General features: G+C 39.5%; 1 protein-coding gene across 2 annotated transcripts; it reads left to right on the top strand.

The window, feature by feature from the left end:
* Positions 1-740: 740 nt before the first annotated feature.
* slc16a5a (solute carrier family 16 member 5a) lies at positions 741-21,087 on the top strand. Of its 2 annotated transcripts, none has more exons than XM_080872289.1 (5): positions 741-859; positions 7,184-7,652; positions 10,594-10,737; positions 11,824-12,663; positions 15,770-21,087. In XM_080872289.1, the coding sequence occupies exons 2-5, from the start codon at positions 7,286-7,288 to the stop codon at positions 16,039-16,041; spliced, it is 1,623 nt and encodes a 540-aa protein (XP_080728415.1). In that variant the 5' UTR covers positions 741-859; positions 7,184-7,285; the 3' UTR covers positions 16,042-21,087. The 2 variants fall into 2 exon arrangements, with proteins under 2 accessions (XP_080728415.1, XP_080728416.1); XM_080872290.1 differs by having other exon boundaries at positions 15,822-16,043.
* The last annotated feature ends 818 nt before the right edge of the window (positions 21,088-21,905 follow it).

Raw genomic sequence — 21,905 nt, 5'->3', positions numbered from 1 at the left:
AAACTCTTCGAGCTCAACATTGAAGGATGTTTCAATTATCAGCAATTCGTGCAAGAGCAAAAGGTGTGATACAATTGCATTAACCAGAGTTAGGTGATGTAGTGCAGTTAGAATTTTTAAGGTTTAAAAAGTAAACAGAACGTCATAAGTAAGGTGCAGCACAGCCAGAGTAAGCAATCTCCTGTGCCAAAAGATGATCATTTGCCAAAAAAAAGGTGATTTCTGGTTTTTAAACTGCTATAAATCACCCTTTGGCCTGTAATATGTGAAATATGTCTAATATAGCCCTCATACGTGAAATCAGCAAATCCCCTGAGACAGGTAGAAGCCACACCGTTTTTGGCAAACTGACTTCTTTATTTATCCATTTTAAAAATCTCACTGACATTAACCCCCCCCCCCCCCTTTAAGTGTGAGGCCACGAGGGTAGCAGAAATATAACAAATATAACAATCGTTCCATGAAGATATTTTAAGTGTCCAAACATGGACTAAATTGATTATAATTTGGGTACAATAACGCGGTCATGTAGATAATTCCAAAACAGGTAACTTCTTTATTGTAGATATAGCCCCTTTGTAAACCCTGTTCACTAAAGTCTATTAACAATATAAATAAAGACACACATTACACATAGAAACACCAGATATCACTTTGGCACAAACATCGGTGTAGCAGCTGGGGCCTGCGCAGCTCGCATCCCACCCTGCTGCTGTCTCCGCCCACGGACTGAGGATCTCCGTGACGAGCACACCCGCGGACTGCTGCTGCTCCTCCGACAGTCACCGTGGAGAGACGGCGCCCGTGGAGCTGCCGTAAAAACCCGGACACGGACGACCAGAATCGGCTCAAAAACAAGGCGAGTAACGGCTTTTATGTTTGTGTAGAAATTCACGGGAGAGGCTGATGTTTAAATCGCTTCCTCCTTGCTGCGAAAGTGCTGGATGTTAGGAATATTCGCCTGTCTGTTACACAGAAGGGAACAAAGCATATTAAAGGAACATTTGAGCCATTTCGATGGGGTCTGAGCTCTAGATATGCTTTAGAAATGCTTTCCTGCCATAAATAAGACGAAAAATGACGAGCTGCCACGTGGGTGAATGTGTGTGTGTGTGTCGGGGGGAAGAACGCATTTTAATGCAGATGAAATGTGGAGCAAGGGGAAATTCAATTTGAGTCTGATGAGTATATATACAGAGATACGTTAATATTAAATGCACTGAGTGACAGTTAGGAAGCGCTGCCATCCTCTCCGTGGGCTGTCCCACATGAAAGATCAGCTGCTCAGCATCTCTAATCAGCTGCTCAAAAAAAGGGAAAAAACTCCAGATTATTCTCCTAATATTTGCTTCCCCTCCTTTCAGACACCTCCAGCTACAGTCATGAGATGTGTAGAGTATCTGCAGGCAGCTGTGCAGTGTGCAAAGAATGAAAATGGGGAAACAGGATGTCAGACCTTTCATTTTCACCCACTCAGAAAGAGAGACATGTACACTTTATAGGGGAAAACACAGGAGGAGATGTAAGGAGCTGAAGCATGTCTCCCTCATAATAAAAACAAACAACAACATATGTGTGTTAAATTGTTCCCTGGGGTCTGATTTTTGTTTTTCTTGACATACATTTTCATCATAAATTAAGTGACAGAAGCTCTGAATTTCCCTGTGGGTGACTTCACTACTCAAACAAAAGCTGCATAGACGCCGGTTTTGCATAGTTGTTCAAAGCATGCCTAACTTTTAGCTCCGCGTCACAGAGCTAAAACCAAAGTACAATAGTACTGAACTCTAAAAGAGCGATGTAGCTTCCTGGGTTAAAAAAAAGGAACCGCTGTGTGCTAACCCTGAAAGTGATATTAACAATAAATCAAATGTCTAACTGTCAGAGTCAGTTATTTAGTTTAAGGTTTTGTTATAGTCGAGAAGTCAGAAAGCTACCACCAAAGTTATTTTTGACTAAGGTAAATCAGTGGCAACTTTATCAGTAATAGTTGTTATTAAACCCGTTTTATCCTCAGACACGAGATTTGACAAGGTGCTGCAAACATTCCTCAGAGATGTTAGTTCATGTTGACTCGATAGCATCACACCGTCGCTGCAGATTTGTCGGCTCTGTGATGCAACTTTCCTGTTTCACCACATCCCAAGGTGCGTTTTCCAATTGAGATCTGGGGACAATGGGGACGTCATGGTACAGTAAAGTCCTTGTAATGTTCAAGAAACCAGTTTGAGATCTCAAACTGAGCCTCACTTTCTTCCCTAGCAAGCGTGACAACAGGGCAAATTCTCCCAGAGAAGTACCACTCACTGGCTATTTTCTCTTTTTGGGATAATTATCTGTAAACCTGCAGATGGTCCTCTTGAAAATCCCAGCACATAAATCACCTTTCTTCGCCATTCTGATGCCCAGTTTGAACTTCAGTGGTTTGTCTTGACCTTATCTACATGCCTATTGCCACATTCCAGATACCTCGGAACTTGGATATTGGAACTTGGGAGTGACGCCACTCCCAAGTTTCAGGAAACTTATAGCATAATACTTATTTTTTTGCACGTAAAAATCAAATTCACAGATAGAGCCTGGTCAGTGCTCTGCATATGGCTTAGTAAGTCAAAAATACACAACAATGGCTGTACAGATTCAGAGTTAACAGTTTTGGCACGGTTTACACTGTTTACGTTCAGTGCCGCCATCTTGGAATGCTAACTATGTGTGCTAACTATATGTTGGTCTGCTGGTCTCTTTACTAGTGGAAAATTCGAGTGAAGGGCATGCTCCACTAAAATTTTCTGACTTATCCAGAAACACACTGTTAATGCATTGCATATCTGTCAACTGATTGGCAGATTAGATATCTACATTAATGGACCATTGTAACATTAATTGAACATTGTAACTTAGCTGTAATGTGAATACAGCTAAGTTTAGCTATTTTGCTACAATTCTTTCTTTCAAAGTGATCATTTACCCAATGGAAAAAACATTTCAGGTGTCACCGAATAAAACAAAATGTTCACTTTTTAAAACATTGTCCACATTAGAGTGACAAAGGAGAATAAACCTTTTACTGGCTTGTGATTGAGTTGCTGTATGAGTGTATAATGTCCTGTTGTTTTACAGTTATGTGAAGGGGTTAGAAGGGTCTCAACAAACCCTTTAGTCTTTACCTTCACAGAAGGTGGCTAAGCAACATTTAATGTTATTCTTAACAGGTGCAAGGTCTGGAATAATGCTTAGGTGGGTGGTCTGGGCATTATAACAAGCTGATCAGGGTTACCAGTAGGGCTCGGTATCGTCACTGATTTCTAGAATCGATTCAATTCCGATTCACAAGGTCCCGAATCGATTTGATCCACGATTCGATTCAATTGATTCGATTTAAATCTGGGAAATTTTGCCTCAGACAGTCAGAAATGTTATAATTCAGATCAGTACATTTACATATTTTTGTATCTATAAAAAGGAAGCTGACACTCGCAAGACTTTATCAAAGGTGTGAGCATCACAGCACATGCCTTTGTGTCAAAGCAGCTGAAGATAAAACACAGAAAAACATGAAGGTGATTTTCTTTGCCTGGGATTTTATAAAAAATATTCTGCAGTACATCAAAAACGAAAGAAACACATTAATCAACTTATGAACATTACCTCTGAAGTTACAGAGGTTTTATCAGAGACACTGCTAAGCATTTTGCATAATTTTAAAAAGTTTAAATTTGTTCAGTAGCCCATTGAACAGCAGAAATTAGGTTTTCTTTTCGGAAGTAAGTAAAAGGGAAAAAAACAGCGGCCGACAGCGCTGTAAATTACGGTAGACTTGTGCGTAACAAGCAAGCAAATAATGCAGAAAACAGATTTTTAGACGGGAAACTGTTCTTGAAGTGTACTGTGTGTGTGAGAGAGAGAGGGAGAGCTGTGCATAAAGTGTGATTTTTATCGTGGTAGAAGCAAAACAGCAAAGGTCAGAGTGAATTCATGACGATGTTTATGTGAAGCGTAGTTTGGATCTTCTTTTGCTGCTGGTTCAGTCAGTATTGTTTGGAGAGAGATAAAACTAACAGCTTTAGAATCAGCGAAAAAATGACGTAAACACAAAGCGCGGAGCCGCCAAAACATCAGAATCGGCGAGCTGTCGGCTTTCAGCCTCGACCGTGTCCCTGCCGTCGGGTGAGAAAGGCGACATCTCACTGATTCTGATCTGCGGATCTGCGCTTTGTGTTTACGTCTTTGTGCAGTTCCTGCTCTCATTTACTGTTTTAGCTGATTGGTGGTTGTTGAAATTTTGTTAGGTTTCACCTGAGATTCTGGCATTTTGGGCAAAATAAATTTATATTAAAAAATCGATTCAGGATTTAATGAATCAATATCATGTTATCCAAGCCAGAATCGATTTTAATCGATAAATCGATTACCAAAACCCACCCCTAGTTACCAGCTTCAATGGTAAGTGGTTGTAATGTGCAAATTTCTGTTTGCATAGCACACTGGTGGTTAGGCTAGTTATCATGGCTTATTAAAGCGAGTGGAACCAGAGGGTGATGACTTTCGATGCCGTTGATGCAGGGATGTCAAACTCATTTTAGTTAATGATTGACACCCCTGCCTTTAGGTAACAACATCCACTTAAAACTTAAAGTTATAGTTGCAGTACTGTAAAGGTGCAAAATTGTGTCCACGTGAGTTGGGAATACAATCCGTGAAGATATTTCTCTGCTTTGTAGTTGACACAGCTGGAAATTGTATCTTTGGGAAATGTTTTGCCAGGGTACTTACAGTAAAATAGGGCTATTCATTCAAAGGTTTGCGTGAGTTCATGTTAGTGTAAACTTAAGTCTCCCTTTCCACGCCACGTTTGTCCCTCAACCTTTTTGACCCTTCTTTTGTCAGTGCGCTCACAGTCTAAACTTATTTTGAAATGCTGATAAGTGAAAGCCTTTAACTGGAAATGTAGACGCTGTAGTCCCGTGGGGGCTTTCATTCTGCACACAGGAGAAATCATGGGATGATTCATGACTGCAGCTAAATCATTCCTAATGATTGTGGCAACACAACAGTCACCCGTCTGTCGGCTGGTATGCGTTGCCAAGTTTAATTTCCTTTATTTCAGGATGTACAAACCTTGATTCCAGCCAGTGAGGTTATTATAACTCGGACATTCCCCTGGTTTTCCGTAACTGATTACCTGTTTTAATAAAGAGTCATTGTCTGATTTCCTTGTGTTTATAACCTTGGCTCTGCTGGCATTTTGTGAGTCCTTTAGGGTCAGAGCAAAGTGAGTAAAATTACAGCAGACAGTTTACCTTTTTACGGAGCCCTGCAGAGGACATGGGAGAAAAAAAAAATTAAGACGGACTTTTGCGAGATCTCGCAAAACAAACTCGGGATCTCGCAAAAGATCTCGCAAAACTTTTTGAATTCCAACAATGGCGGCAGCTACTTAGTTGTAATATTACTCTTTCTGGGTCACAAAATACACTTTTAAGATATTTTGAGGCGTGAATGTAGTTGTGTAAACGTCAGATATCTGCTCGGTTTACAAGACATCACATATTTGCAAAAGTGCTCCGACGTTTTCGGAGATGTATGAAACTTTTGCGAAATCTTGCAAAAGTTTTGCGAGATCCCGAGTTTGTTTTGCGAGATCTCGCAAAACTTTTGCGTCTTAATTTTTTTTTTTCTCCCATGTCCCCTGCGGGGCTCCATACCTTTTTCAACAGTGGTTTGAGGTAAATATGGGTTCAATTAAGTTTTAAAAGCACTAATATTGATGAGATTTAATTGGCATTTTGTTTTTATTTTGTGTTGGTATTTAAATTTTGTTTTTAATATTTTCTTTTTTATTCTCATGTATTTTTATTTCTATGCTCCCCACTTTGGTCAGTGTTGCTGCTTTAGAAATAAAGATGACTTGGCTGAACTTTAAAACCTCTGGAACAGTGTTCAGTTAAAATGCGATGAACAAGCTCAAAACCCTTTGTTAAAACTTTACCAAGGCTAAATTTGTTTGTTTGATGTTTGTAAACATGCCCATGTGTCCTGTAATGAAGTTTAACTTTATAAAGGGATCTTAATGAAAGCTGCTTAGCTTGCTAGCATGGTGGTTACCATGATAATAGGGCTATTAATTAAATTCAGTATGTTTAAACCACCAACTGAAAGAAGCACCTTAGCTTGCTAGGATGCTCGTCAGCATGCTAATACAAACATAACAAAGAGGGTTAGCTTGTTAGAACAAACTCAATAAAGATGCTTAGCTTTTTAGCTGAGAGGCTATTAACAAACAAGACACCTTCATTTATTTATTTTGACTACTGTTTCAGGTTTTGACTTGTCATTTAATTAAATAGCTTTGTTATATCTTAAGTATAGTACAGTATAGCATTTTGCTGAATGATATTCAATATTAGACCTGTTTAATGTTTGAATGTTTTCTTTTTTGTTTAGCTTGTTAGCATGCTAACATGTAGTAATATTGCTTGGACTTTATCCTGAGGTGAACATAAATGCTATATTTCTTAATCTCTCCTGTCATTTCACTTTAAACTCTTAAGACTTTGTTTAAAACATGGTTGGAGCCACTATAAAGTGTGGACTACTGCATTTTTATTGTTTTTTTGTTATTAACCAAAGTGACCAAAATTGAGCTCTAGGGTGGAGTGCTGAAGTTATCAGATAATGTTAGCTAGCTTAGTTAGCAAGGTGTAAAAGGTGCTGTTTGCTAAAATCATTTAAATCATAGCCTAATAGATATTTTGGACACCAATAAATCTGTATCGGCAAATAATTTTTATTTGTTGCCTGATAAATGAAAAATTTAAAAGTAAGAAATATGAGCATCTCCCTGTTAAGGTGTTTAAGAAATCAGCCGAGTCAATTTAGGCTAAACATAAAGGTGTAATCCACAACTTGTTGTGATTGTAAAATTAATTGATTTTTAAATGCATTATCGCATTATTTTAGTAAGATAAAAAAAATACAAGTATCCGATTTATAAAACACCAAATATAGGTATCGAGATTGAAAATTATGTATCAGTTGGGCTCTGGTTTAAATCACATGGAGATCAGCACAGTATGTCTGTCGGTTATTTAGATAGTCCAACTAGTGCCAAAGTTTAACATTACTTCTAATGAAAACCACTCACAATTATACCTGACATGTTGTTTGCTTTTTTTGATTATAGGGTCTATAAAGGTTACAGCAGTTTCAGTGACATGGACAGCAAGTGCAATCACACACCCTCCAGAACTAACACAGGAGCCTTGCCTGAACTGCCAAGCAGAAAATGACTCAGAGAAATGGAATCAGCGGGACGAGTGATCGCATCCTCCACTCGGAGGCCTCCAAGGTCTTCCAGCAGGCCAATGGTATGGACCATGAGAAAATCCAGGAGGCTGATGATTGTGAATTGGAGGAGAGGGGACAGGAAGGAGGGCGCCGAGTATCCGTGGCTGTAACAGGAGCAGTCGAAGCTCCAGATGGCGGCTGGGGCTGGATGGTGCTGGTTGCCACTATACTTGTCCTGGCTTTGACACTGGCATTTCCCTCCTGCGTGGGAATCTTCTACACTGACTTGCAGAATGAGTTCCACGCAACCAACAGCGAAACCTCCTGGGTGCCCTCCATCATGACGTCAGCGCTTCATGCAGGAGGTAAAGCTAGAAGACCAGGAAATAAACCAGACCCAAGTTTTTTCAAGCCTAATTTACTCATTTTGGTGTAATTGAAGAGAATAATAACTAGAATTTACCATACTACTGAAGTTGCCCTTTAATGCCCCCTGGCTTGAGGGTAGTTTTAGTTTGCAGTTGCTGTTATTGTTCAGGGAAAGTATGAAACCAGATAGAGAGAGAAACAGAGGATGCTTTAACCCGTCTTGCTGTGTGATGTTGATTTAAAGGTTATTCCATGAGAAGCTGCAGTCCTGTCATTTCCCACAGCCTTAACTGTTTCATTCACAGAAGAAATAATGCAAACCTTAGAGCGGCTATTTTCCTTCTGAAGTCTTCATTCCTGTGCTGATGAAAAGTAAAACTCAAAAGAAGCTCATCCTATCATAAATCAAAACTTTCAGATTTATTAGATTAGTTTAAAATAGCTGATTTAGCAATAAATTGTCACTTTTAATAGCAGTTAAACAAAACTAAACTGACATACTTAGTCTGGCATGATTATCTAAGGTCTAATGTTTCCTGACTTTCAGAAGATATTACTGTTGACTTATTATTTACCGTGATCCTCTCTGTACTGTGTAGGGTCATGATAGACACTGGTTACCAAGAATAAAATGTACTGTATATAAATTATAAATATAGCCACAGTGACATCACCCACATTTTACATTCTCTTTTTGCACCCCCAGGCCAAACGGGTCAGAGAGGTCCAACAAAAACTCAACAGCGAGGTACTAGAAGTATTTTCTAGTACCTCTAGTACCATATTCTCCATAGGGATGTTGGTAATAAGCCATAATGTTGTATCCATCCAAAGTAGATTTACTATGAGTATGACATTATAAAACTATAGAAGTCTGTATATATCATCCTTAATCCTGTATACAGATGGATCGGGTATAAAGCAAATCAACCCACAGCTGTTAGGTGGAGGAATCCATCCACAGGGGCCAAAACTGAGAGACAGAGACTAAAATCAGGGACCAAATTATAGCACTTTTTTTATTTCTGATCTTCATATCTTCATCATTTTCATATCCGCAGATTGTAGATTTATGACAAGAAGGCGTCACACAATTATTCTTATTCTGTTGGCTTCCTTTTAAATCCATCCAAAAACGGAGATTAGTTTGGAGATTTAACCCCTGGAAACACAAGTTGGAAGGATTATGGTCCTTTATCTATGTCCAAGAGTCCTTTCTTCATTAGAAAGATTAGAAATAAGTTTTATGTGATGAGCGGGTGCACATAGTGCAACTTCTTATCTGTCTTATAAGTTTTGAACTGTCAATATTTAAAATGCTAGAATAAAAAGATAGTGGAAATCAGCCCATGGTTTATCTCAGTGTTATCGCAATGGTTGGATAAAGTTCCTCCTCTTTACAATTTCTTCACTCCCAAATAAATTTCAACAACATTTATCAAAAAAAAGTAATAAGCACCATAGTTTTTATTTGAGATGAGGGAAGAGTTCACACATTCAGTATAAAATGCAATTATATGCGAGCGTTTGATCAGAAGCAGCCTGTGGCCTACAACACCTGAACAACTGGTAACTGCCTGTTTAAGTGCACTCCTATGCAACTTAAGTTCCTCTCCTTCAAACTTCTTCCTTCCATTTTCTGAAAATACAGCACACTATTAGCAAAAACCCTTCATAAGGGCCATTTAAAGTCCTCACACGTTTACTGTTTACTCGAACAACATTACATCACGATGACTGTTAAGTATGAACAGGCGACATGCATTGAACAAAACGCAGACACAGAACATAACATCCCTTTCACGGGGGGATAGTAAAATGAACATAATATATAAGCTAGTCAAAATAATCGGGATTTATAATGAATCTTTAAAAAACCCATACAGATAGTGATAATTGTTGTATGTGGCAATATTAGATTGACCGATAACAACGAGATCAACAATACAGGAGCTTTTGATGAAGAGGAAATTAGCTTTTATGTTATTTATGAAATGTAAAAGCAGAACTAGAGCATAAAAATGCCATTTGATACACATCAGAAAAATATGGGCTTGGGAAAGCTTTAACACAGCAGCACTTCAAGTTTATTTTTTAAGGTTTACGATGAGGATGTTATGCAGTAATGTCAGACTCATCCTTTAATGCTGCTCTGAACAAACCAGAGGTAAATGTATGTTTTGGTCTAAGATGTACACAATAATAGTTGTTTTGTTTTTTCGCATCCATTTCTATTCAAACAGTCAAGATGTGACTTGTGCAGACTTTTAGCTTTTTTAGAGGCTCAGAGCTAATTGGACAGGCTTAGGTTTATCTCCAGTAAATTGCATGAGGGAGCCTTGTCCCAGGCCTGATTTGTGAGCTTAAGAAGTGATTCATGAGTTATTAAAACTGTAACTTTAGAATAAACACAGTCTAAAAGATTCTGATAAAGAATAGCGTGATTAAATGTTTTTTTTAATGGCGCAAAAACTGAAGTTTTAAACATGTTAGTTCAGTGATTTTCCCCCATTAATATCTAGCAGATCTGTTGTTTAACAACACAGATAGGCCGTGTTAAATTTGACACCCCTGTTAGTGACCTTTAAACAGTGTACACTGCTGTATTTGCTCAAGCTTTCAAGTATACACAGTGAGATTTTTTTCATGGCAGGCAGGTGAGTCAGGATGATGTGTTAGAGATTGAGAAATCTACACACAAAAGGTAGTGTAAGATGAAATCTAATCTCACTGGCAGGCAGGTGAGTAAGAAACAGATGTGTCATCTTGTGCACAGTGTAAATGAATGAGCAGACATATTTTCAGTCATATGTTCGGTTCTTTTGAAGGTCATCCAGTCGGTGCAGATTACAAGTTATGTGAAATGTGCTGGAGGATTAAGGCCTTTGCCCACTCGGGTTCTGGTATTAAACTAAGAGCATTAAATTTGATCCACAGGTCCCTTTTGTAGCATGTTGGTGGAGAAACTTGGCTGCCGAGCGACAATCATGTTGGGAGGGGTCCTGAGCGGGCTTGGAATGGCTGCCAGCTCATTTACCCAGTCAATCACTGAGCTTTACATCACCGCCGGGGTCATTACAGGTCAGCAAGCACTCAGTAGATTTATTATCCCAGCACACATTTCATTGCCATGGGTACACACAGCTACCTGCCGAGCATCAAAGGGCAGGCACAGGGAGAGTTCAGCTGTGCCGAATATTTGTTTGGTTGTTGTAGACCAAAGCAGACAGATTTTGGACAACTGTAAATGCATCATTACATCTTTTATATCACTTAAATTTGACATACAGACATTCAAAAGAAGTTAAAACTCTAATTTCACTTCATAACAGCCTTGGTCTAATTTCCATAGTTGTGGCTGTTCATTTTTGTGGTAAACTCATAAAGATACAGATACAAAAATTTTACTGCTTTATCTTATTTTTTTAAAATGTTATCATTGGTACTCCCTGCATAAAAGGAGAAGCCTTACCCAAGGTACCTCTGGACTACTTCCATGTCTTTCCTCTTGGACTTATGCATCTGCAAGTGTTTCAAAATATAAACCTTTCATCATGATTTAATTTTCTGGGAGTGGACGAATTCGCAGTAAGTCAGATCTGTATAGTAGCACAGATGTTGAGTGACTTGTCTGGGGCCAGAATATGATATAAGAGGTTGGTGGACCATCTCTGAAAGTATTTGTCTTAAATTAAATAAATGGTCTAAGATAAAACATGCTTTCCATAGTGGAATATGGTTTCATAGAACCGAGGTTGCTCATGTAACCATGTTTCCTGGTCATGTTTCTGTCCTAATGAACTACACTTCAAGCTTTGTCATAGCTGGAGTATAAGTTCTCATCACGTGCCCTAATCCTAAAAATGAAAGCTAAATGTTTTAGTTTGAGGTTTGCAGTTAAATCACCGCACATGGTCTCACAATGGTCAGTACATGACTTCTACCAGCTGTTGTCCAGAGGTGCACAAGGTTACCTTGAAGGGAGGTCTGACAAATTTAGAATAATAAATAATAAAAATAATAGAATAAAAATAAAAGCATTAGCAAAAAACATTTAGTGTTACTCAGGATAGATTAAACATAATAGAACTTTTCTACATTTATACTTTATAATCCATTAGCACTATCGCTGATAATAAAAATGTCACTCATCTTTCATTGTTTCAGGTCTTGGTTTCTGCTTCAGCTTCCAACCAGCTGTGACAATCCTGGGACACTACTTTGTGCGTCGCCGTGTATTTGCCAACGCCATGTCCTCCACGGGCACCGCCTTGGGACTGTGCGCTCTGCCTGTCCTGGGAAACTACCTCCATACAGAGTACGGTTGGAGAGGAAGTTTTCTCATTCTGGGGGCCGTCCTGCTGAACTGCTGTGTGTGTGGAGCTGTGATGAGGCCCCTCCAGCCCAAAAGGCATCGTGGCCAGCCGCTGATGAACCACGGACCTCCTCCGCCAGATGAGAATAGTGAGAGCAAGAAAAAAGGGAGGGTGAGGACGATTTGGAGCTCCATGTTAGCTTTCCTGAGCAAACACATGGCCTTCAATCAGTTCTGCAATAACTTGCGCTACCGCGTGTACTCCATCGGCATCACGTGGACGATGCTCGGGTTTGTGGTACCTCTGGTGTATCTGGTTCCCTACGCCACAGCAAATGACATGGAGCCGAGTCAGGCTGCGTACCTGCTGTCCATCCTGGGGATCGTCAACATCGTGGTGCGGCCACCGTTTGGCATCGTCTTTAACATGCCATGGTTCAAAGGGCGACACGTTTACGTGTTTTCTGCAGCTTTGCTTGTCAATGGGCTCAGTAACAGCATCTGCTGCATCGGGCCCAGCTTCCATGTACTGCTGGCTTACGTGGTGATCTACGGGCTTTCCATGAGCGTGGTGGGCTCCCTGATGTTTACTGTCCTCATGGATGTAGTGGAGATGAGCTGCTTTCCCTCAGCCCTTGGCCTCCTTGCTGTCATGGAGAGTGTCACGCTGCTCATTGGGCCTCCACTGGCAGGTAAAGGAAATATAGATATTATCATGAGTGAGAGATGTGAAGAGAATGTAGGTCACACTTTTTTATCCCATGAAACCATAACCATAAAGCCAGTAAAAACCCTGGAGGTATAAATATGCAAAATAATTTTTGCCTGTAGTCTCTCTTCATGTTTTCTGCATCACTGGCTTAGATTTTGCATGATGTATGGGACTGGGGGAACAGCTAAAGAGCTGCTTAAAGGATTGGCTTAAATTTTTTCAGGGACTTCAAGGCAACCTCATGAACTCTGGAACAGGTTTGCTCAGGTTTATACTGGCCCTAAGGAGATTCCATCTAAGAGCACCATAGTATAAGGGATGGGGAGAAAATCCAAAGCCCTGTTAATACAATTAAACCTTCAGACTGAAGCTAATTTATGGTCTCAGGTAGACAGAAAGTATTTCCTCTTTGTGTTACTGTGAACTTTGTGTAGTATATATTCCAGACAAACAAAAGGAAGGACTCTGACACCTTTTTGTTTGGCTGCTGGAGCCTCATAACAACTTGAGACCTTTACCAGTAAGAGTCTGAGTGATGGAGCAATGCCAAAAATGCATGACTGTTTACAAGTTGCCAAAAAAGGGGAAAATACTTTCTATAGAAGTTTATCTTCAGTGACTTAAAAGTCCTTTCATACCCACTTTGGCCTTTCTCAGGACTTCACGTCACTTAAAGTTATTGCTTAGTTTAAAATGGATTTCGAGAAAAAAAAAAAAAGACCAACAGGCTACAAAATCAAACATATCTTTCTAAAACTGACCAATCAACAGTGGGCCGCTCAACAGTGGCCTAAATGTGACCTTCCTTTTGAAATTAAAAATGAAACTGTTAGGGTTAGATGCAACACATGACGAAATCTGAATCTGGTCTGTCTGGAAAATGTGACATAAAAATCAGTTGGTCTTAACCTCCTAAGACCCGAACTCTTCCACGGCATGCATTTTTAATTTCTCTTTGATATTTTGGCATATTGGGGTCTGATGAATGTAAAAACAAAGAATTACCAGATTTTTTTTTTTTTTTACCTTATTTTTGTGTTTATGAAAAAAAAGAGCCACATATGGCTAAAATTTAAAATTTTGATAGAACAGTAGCAGTATAATGTCCTCGTAAGTGGATATCAGGCCCTTGTACAGCAAAATAGAGTATTTTGGTCTAAATAACCCAAAATGTGATGTCCACATATGTGGACGCCAGGTCCTAGGATGTTAAGCAGGCTCAGTTATTCCCAGGTAACCAGTATCATAGTTCAGACAGGGCAGGTGTAACAACAAAAGGTGCGTTTGATGAAGTAAATGTGTTGCTCAATACAGGCATGGAAACAATCCAAATGTGAAATGACAATGAAGCTGGGTAACGGCAGAAGCATAAAGAGAAACTCTAACAAAGGTAAACATAAGATTAGATAAGCACACTCAGATTAGAAAAGGTGGAGAAACCAGACACAAGAACCAGAAACGCCACAGAAACATCATCAAACCCCGATCTGAGGGGTGAAGCAAATTCAACATAGCCAGGCTTTCCTGGCAGAAGCTGATTTGACAAAAAATAAAACTCCCGTAAGAATGAGCGATTATCATGCCGACTGCTTCACTCTATATTCACATAAAAGTTTGTAATTCAGGCATCATTTAGCTGTTTTCTTTCACTAAACGGACAGATTCAGCGCCGCCTACTTCAGTCAGAGAAATGATCAGATAATGAAGATCTGTAAAAAATATAAAATATATGATGGGTAGCACAGGTGCTCCACTCACACAGGTGCGTGATGCTGCGGAAAAGCATTAGTGATTCGTAGTTTGCCGATGATTTTAAACCACAACTCCAGACCAGGTTAACAGTTCAGCTTAAGATCAAGCCAGGCTAAAAGAGCACTGTACTGAAAACTCGTCTCTCTAATTAGTTAATCTCGTGGCAGAAATACTTTCAAAATAAAAGTGGAGGCCAAAAGAACGCAAACTCAAACATATGACAAAAACATGATAGTTTGAGTCTTTGGTGAATTTTCATCCATTTTTTGCACCAGGTTGTTTCTTTATGGTTATTTTTTTCATCTATCCTCATGTTTCTTATCAAGTTACAGTGCACTGACCTCTATTGATCAGTGGCAGAGCTTTGTTGCTGTAGATAAGTCAGTTTAAAAGCCAGCAAGTCAATATTAATCCAGCTCCATCTAAATTCCTGCTCCATACTCATCTTTTCCTTTTATCTGGTTCAACCTATAAAAAAACAAAAAAGTAAAGCCTTCATGTGTGATTGCATACGCTTCAGTGCACATGTTTTCACATGTGTGTTATGTGAACGGCTGAAATGAAGGAGGAGGCGGCACTGCAGGGTGTTGAGGCCGTTTAGCACAGAGAGAAAAACAGTTTGTTCTTCTCAGTGGAGAAGCGAGCTCGAGCTGCAGCAGAGTGAGAAAAGGGCAGAGGGTTCCTCTCCCTCTCAGGGCTGCTTCCGTCTCAGATGACAGTTATGCTTAGACTGTTTATCTGGCTGCTTCTCCAGCTGAACAGTGACATAACCACAGAGACAAGTCACGGCAGGATTATGTTGCTTGTACATCTGACCTGATGTGCTGCTGATTATAACGGGGAAAAGGATTTTCCGAGGTCACGGTTATGGAAGATAAACACAGTTTGAAAAGATGTCTTTTTTTTCTTTTTCTTTTTTTTTTGGTGGAGTCAGAATATATTATGCTGATTTGAATAGAGAACTTGCCTGTGAACAAATATCACACTGACCTCTAATAATAATAATAATAATAATAATAATAATAATGGATTGCATTTATATAGCGCTTTTCGGGGCCCTCAAAGCGCTTTACAATTCCACTATTCATTCACTCTCACATTCACACACTGGTGGAGTCAAGCTACAGTTGTAGCCACAGTTGCCCTGGGGATGACAAATGTAAGCTCTGGGTCAGTGATTTTCCACAGGTTTGCGCTTATGAGGACTGCACTATGAAGCAAGATTAGTACAACAGATTTAGCCAAGAAAAACCGCCAAGGATTTCTGGACGTCTCTGACGAGAAGCTATCATGAGTCAAAATGCTGACACTGTTGATGTTTTCTTTATTTCCAGGAATCCTGGTTGACAGAACGGGCCACTATTTCCATGTTTTTTTTGCCTGCAGTGCCGTTGTTGCCTCATCCGCCGTGTTCCTTATGGTGTCGTTTTGCTGGCTGGATAAAAAGGAGAGGAAGGCGCTGAATCAGGTGAAGCCACCCACGGCTCCCGACCCGGCGGCACCCACGATTGACATCGTTCCTGGTTGCCAATACAGCAGCGTGTCCACAGAGGGAGATAAAGACAAGGCCTCAGCTAACGGGGCGGAGTATATCACCAGCGTCTGAACCTGCTTACACTGTGTGTCACCTTTTAGCACACGTCACACCTTCGGTCAGACTGTTCTGCAAATGATTCCTAATATTTGCGGCCGCTTGCCTGGTGCGTCAGATGTGTCGAGGTTTATTTTTCTGAAAGATGCCACACATCCTAACATCTGGAGCACCATAAAAGTCAGAACAAATAGTACGAAGAGTAGGGATGGGTATCGTTTAGGTTTTATCCGATACCGGTGCCAAACCGGTACTTTTGAAACGGTGCCGGTGCTTAAACGGTGCTCAAACCGGTGCTTAAAGAATGGAGAACACAAAATTGGTCCAAAAACCTCTCATGTTTAGCTGTTTTTTTTGTAAAAAGATAACAATGTTAGCCTTTTCTGCAGCTATAGGGCATATATGGTATCACTCTTGGCTGGAAGCAGTGCTTAAACAATGGAAAAAACACAAACTTTGTCCAAAAAAATGTTTAACTGTTTTCCACTTTTTCTTTGGTCATTTTAGCCTTTTTGGCCAGGGTGAAGGGAGTATCTGCCATCAAACAAGAAGACAGCCGCATGTAGCTATGATGATGTTTGCTAGTTCACCTTACATGCATTAATGTAATAACGTGGTTAGCCTACTCAACGTAAATTACACACGAACAACGTTAAGCTACTCACGCAGAGAAGAAGTGTATCACAGCTCAGAAAAAAAAGCACCGAAATGTGCGCTGCTTTTCGGTCTGGTTACTACCGTTTATGTCAGAACCTACCGGTACCCATCCCTAACGAAGAGTTTGCACTGTTTGACCAAGGTTGCATCAAGAGATGTGCACTTAAAAACCACGACGTGATTGTACTGTTTATTGTCAAATGCTGCTGATTTTATCTACACAATCTATCACACATGAGGTATATCACTCTAATAAGCCAAGATACGTACATAATCCCTCATTAGAGAAATCAAATCTTTAGTAGTTGTTTGCTGGAACAGTTTTTTTTTTTTCAATGGTGTGTTAGTGTACGATGAGCTTAGAGACACAGAGAGTAGATACTCTTGAGCTTTGAAACAGAAAGGAAGGGGACGGTGCAGTAATATCAGTGGGAAACATTGTGGTGCAGCAACCTAGTGAGGCCTTATCAAGAGGGACATGTTATGTTTTTTTCTATTTCCTGTCATGTTACAGTGGTGAATAGTTGTTAAATACAGCCGAAACCAATGACCAAAAGATTTGAGTTTCATCCAGATCTTTCGAACAGTGTTTCCCACACCTAGACTTCACTTGGGTGTGCAACACAGGTATATGTTGCAATTATTTTTTTTATTTTTACAGCCATCTAACATCACTATCAAGCCCCTCACTCTTATTTTGACATTTCAATCGCTGTTAAACAGCTAGCTCTAGTCCTTTCTCTACAGGCAAGCTGGTCAAAGCATTATTCTGACAGGAGGTTGGTACTAGTTCTGCTCTGGAGCTCTTTCACAGCCCCGAGGGGCAGCTCTAGTCGACAGTTGGTCACTAGAGGACATTCGCTCTGTTTGCCTAGGTAACTCTCTAATGTAGAGTTTATGGGCCCTGCTTTGCCACAGGTGCATAAAATCAAGCACCCAGTCATGCAGTCTGCTTTCACAAACATTTGTGAAAGAATGAGCTCAGTGCACTCCAGAGTTGTCCTGTAACAAGATTCCTTCCTAACTATTCCACAGTCAAGTTTAGGTGATATAATTGCAAAGTGGAAAACTTTAGGAACCACAGCAGCTCAGCCATGTGACCACGTACAGTTACAGAATGGGGTTGCTGGGTGCTGAGGCATATACTGCGAGCTCCAAACCTCCCTGGCATTAACATCAGCACAACAGCTGTGCACCAGGAGCTTCACGGCATCTAGCAGCTCCTGTAGGTATAATGTGTAGGTGGCTCAGCACTTCTGTCCACCTACTGCGTCTATCACCTCTCGTATCAGTCTATTCTGCATTCTCACTCTTGTCTCAGCAGTTGCTTTAATCATTGACCGCAAAGTTAAACTTCACAAGAAGTCGCTCGACGTCACTCAATTTCTCAGTCTCTGCTTTCTGTGTGGGCGCCTCTTTGTAGACCATTCCTCCGTGGGATGAGGAACTTTCTTGAGAGCCAGGTGATGGCTCGGTATTTAATGTCTCAAAGTAGGGCTGGGCAATATGGCCTAAAATTCATATCGCGATATAATTTGAAGCATGTGCGGTAACTATGTATATCACGATATATTCTTTTCTTCTGTATAACGTATTTTCCACACTATAAGGCACACTTAAAATCGAGAGTGTGCCTTATGTATGAATTCTGGTTGTGCTTACTGACCTCGAACCGATTTTGGCTGCAGAAATCTGTTAAAAATGTTTTAGTACAACTTTGGTAAGCCACACTGCTTGATGGATTGTCAGAGCATTACGGCTGCCGTAGTGAGGAGCTTCGCGGAGTAATCTGGGTCCAAAACTCAGCTGCATCCTACATCTATCGTTGGCCAAATTTATATTGTTTCTATCGTATATCGTTTCTATCGCCCACCTCTATCTCAAAGTGTGATTGATATTATTTATTTATCAGTTTAGGACGGCGTCCTTTCACCTCTTTCTCAACAAAACCAAGAATAGATTTTTATTCTGTGGGAAACACCATTTCTACTTTAAGTATGATGTTAGAGGGGATAGCCTGAAAGTAGTCTCAAGAACTGAGTTGCGGTTTTGAGCATAGAAGCCCCACCCACTTCAGTTTCCAGCCAATCAGTAGAAAGTTGGCTTACCAGGAGAGGAATTAAAACACCTGGTTTGAGACAGAGGATGAGCTGAGGGGCAGCAGAAAAGCCCACTAAGATAAATGAGGATTATTTTGAATTGTGAATCATGCAAAGCTACTCTGGGAGAGTAAAAGAATAAAAATAAGGAGCCAGAAATGAGCAGAATAGGTCCCCTTTAATGGATCAGGGTTGTTTTTATTTTGTACTTATGACATTATAAAGACATCTTAAAAGACCAAAACCAACAATTTGTTATAGCCTGAGGATTAAGCCAGCAGACTGCACTATACACATTGATGTTAACAATCATAGAAAAGCTTTTCACATTTGGACTTCATGTTTTTTCGTAAAGTACCCACAGATTACTGAACACCGTGTACTTTAATGGCAATGTGAACAGCACAGTCAGACCTGTCGCTCACACATTTTTATCACTGATACCTAATCCAGAGTAAACAGGGGCGTGAAGCGCTTTAATGCCCTTCCGTGTCAGTGAAACTAAGCGAAAGCTGCACAGCAGAGTGTCGTGACACTTTTATGGTTTAAGGCAGATAATTTCAGGGGTGTGAATACTTTTAAACATGACTGGTGCTAAATAAAAAAAGGCTGTAGCTCTGAATGTGAGTTTGTGGTGACCTGTAGAAGGTGTACTTTGATAAGTGATTAAGAAAATAAATGAATGGATGAAAATTTAAACAACACCTCAGTTTAATGCGTTATTGGTTTGCGCACGCAACTGTTTTATCAGTTGCCACTTTAGCTATATTTCAGCTGTATTGAAAAACTCCATCTATTCTCCTTCACTTATTCACTGGAAACTATCACAGGAAAGGCAGGAAGTCAGGATATTTCCACAGCATGTGAAGTTTAAGAATTTTTGAAATTTATGTGCAGTTATTCAGTTTACATGATGTGCAGTGCCTGACATGGTGTTCATGTGTCCTGCTGTAACTCCAGCCTTTCATTCATCTAAATCATTTTAAGGTTAGACCTTTGTTGGTGTTGGCTGTGCGCCAAAATAACTCTTGAGAAGCCGCACCTGTTGGTCAGTGCTCACCTGATTTATGTCTGTACAGCACAAAAACACTGATAAACACACAGTTCCCAATATTAAAGCCTCTGCCTTATTAAATTTAAGTTCAATGCATCCCGTACTCAGTCTCGTGTTTGATAACAACTGATTACTTACTGCAGCATCACATGCCGGCATTGCCAACCTGGAGAACAGCCATACCGATTATGTTCAGCTTGTTTAAAAGCTAATTACCAGGAGCGGTCTGAGCGAAACTCAAAATTTATATCTTTTAAAATAAACCACAACTATACTTTACAAGTCCGGTTTTGTTCGTAGAAAGCGCCGAATCACTGCTGTCGTTTTTTTTTTCTTTTCTTTTTAATGAAATGTTTGTTTGTTTTTTTGCGGGAGTAAGTACCGTATTTGTTTGGGTCTATTTTCAGCTGCGGATGAATACATACTCGTGGCAATGAATGAACTGTGAAACAGTGGAGCTATATCAGACTTGTAGCATGAATTTATTGTTGCTTTTATTCTTGTTAGTGGTTGGTTCGTTTCAGGAATGATAAAGATGAAAAGGAAAGCAGACTGATAGCCCTGTGAGGTCTAAGTCATCATCGATGGTGAGAAATGACCCAGATTCTGCATTTCAGGAATAAACAGGAGCTTTGTGTTTAGAGGTGCTTAGACCTCAGAGGGAATTTTAACAAGGTGTAGTAAACGATATATTACTTTATTATTTTTGGCTTCTTTAAAGAAGAATCATACATTTTCTTCCCACCTTGCTGAGCTGTTTGGTTCACTCAACATGGACCTAGAAAATTGTTGCCTGCACTTCAGAGTCATATATAGCAATTTAACATGTACTGTAATAGCAGTGAATTAATGATGTTTTTCTTTTCTTGTGCTTGCTTTTCATTCCTCAATGCAACAGTGCCTTTTTACATAGCTGCCGTGTTTCGTAAAAATTACCCACACTGATAATTTCACGTGCTTTCAGAAACAAAGAAGCAGATGGTTTCGCTTTTCATGTCAGACATTTGAAACATTTCTTCGAAGGAATATTTCAAAGGCGCTGATCACAGCTCACACTACAAGTACAAGCTATTATAACAGAGTATTGAATACACTTTTCAGGTATAAACTGTATTGCAGTAAACAAAGATGTAAGCACCAACAGAGGATTTTAGTAATTTTTAGATGCTTGTCTTGCTTTAATTCAAATAACTTTATTATAAATTCTTTATTTATATATTATGATTCTGGAAAATAAATGTTTGAATATCAGAGATGTCTCTTGGGATTTTTTTTTAATTTTTTAATTTTATGTATTTTTACGTGCCTCGGTTATTATTGGAGAATAAAACACAGCCTCTCAGACTGAGAACTAATGTTCTTCTTATTTTTTATTAGTACACATAATATTGGTGCGTATTTATTTGAAGTATACTGAAAAAGGTTTGAGAGGGATTTAAGCTCCTGAAGCCCAGCAGTTGTTGGTAAGTGCCCAATAAATTAGTGGAAACAGTCAAAGTTTGATCTTACTAGGAAAAAAGACCATTTGATTTTATACCTAATAAAATTATAAAAATGGATAAGAGACACTTGGGAGAAACTCTGTTTCTCTGCTGACATTTTTACTTTGGCCCAATCAGTGACACTGTGTGTTTACACACTATAATACCCTTAATATAGTCCTTAGGGCTCCACAGCATATGATACCTGCTGAACTTGGTCCTCTCTCTATGTGCAAGAATCATTGAATGTCATGCTGAGGAGAAAGTAAAACTATATTATATGTGTTCTCTTCAAACTTGTTTTCATAAGTGCTTGTTTAAAAACTAGAACAAAAATAACAAAAAATATCAACATGGATGTAATACAAGGCTTTATTATCAAATATAAGCCTGTATACTGTTTATTTTTTCTTATAGTATGAAAGGGTTGACACTGATTTTATATTTTCTTATAAGAATTAATAAATTCCACAAAAAAAAATTTTCATGGTCAAAAAGTTTGGTGTCAACATTTTATGATCAACTGTTCAAAAATGGTTGATCGGTCTCTGCTGATGCTGGTAAAATTGCACTAGTGTCTGTCTGTCT

This window comes from Rhamphochromis sp. 'chilingali', assembly GCF_963969265.1.
Source record: "Rhamphochromis sp. 'chilingali' genome assembly, chromosome: 22".
In the NCBI taxonomy this organism is placed as follows: Eukaryota; Metazoa; Chordata; class Actinopteri; order Cichliformes; family Cichlidae; genus Rhamphochromis; species Rhamphochromis sp. 'chilingali'.
Note: the sequence above shows the minus strand (reverse complement) of the source record. Positions and strands in the feature narration are given on the sequence as shown.

Coding starts and splice junctions, on each gene's coding strand:
- slc16a5a (XM_080872289.1), top strand. CDS start 7,286: ATGACTCAGAGAAATGGAATCAGCGGGACGAGTGATCGCATCCTCCAC. Junction 7,653..10,593: donor GTCAGCGCTTCATGCAGGAG/GTAAAGCTAGAA, acceptor TTTGATCCACAG/GTCCCTTTTGTAGCATGTTG. Junction 10,738..11,823: donor CACCGCCGGGGTCATTACAG/GTCAGCAAGCAC, acceptor TCATTGTTTCAG/GTCTTGGTTTCTGCTTCAGC.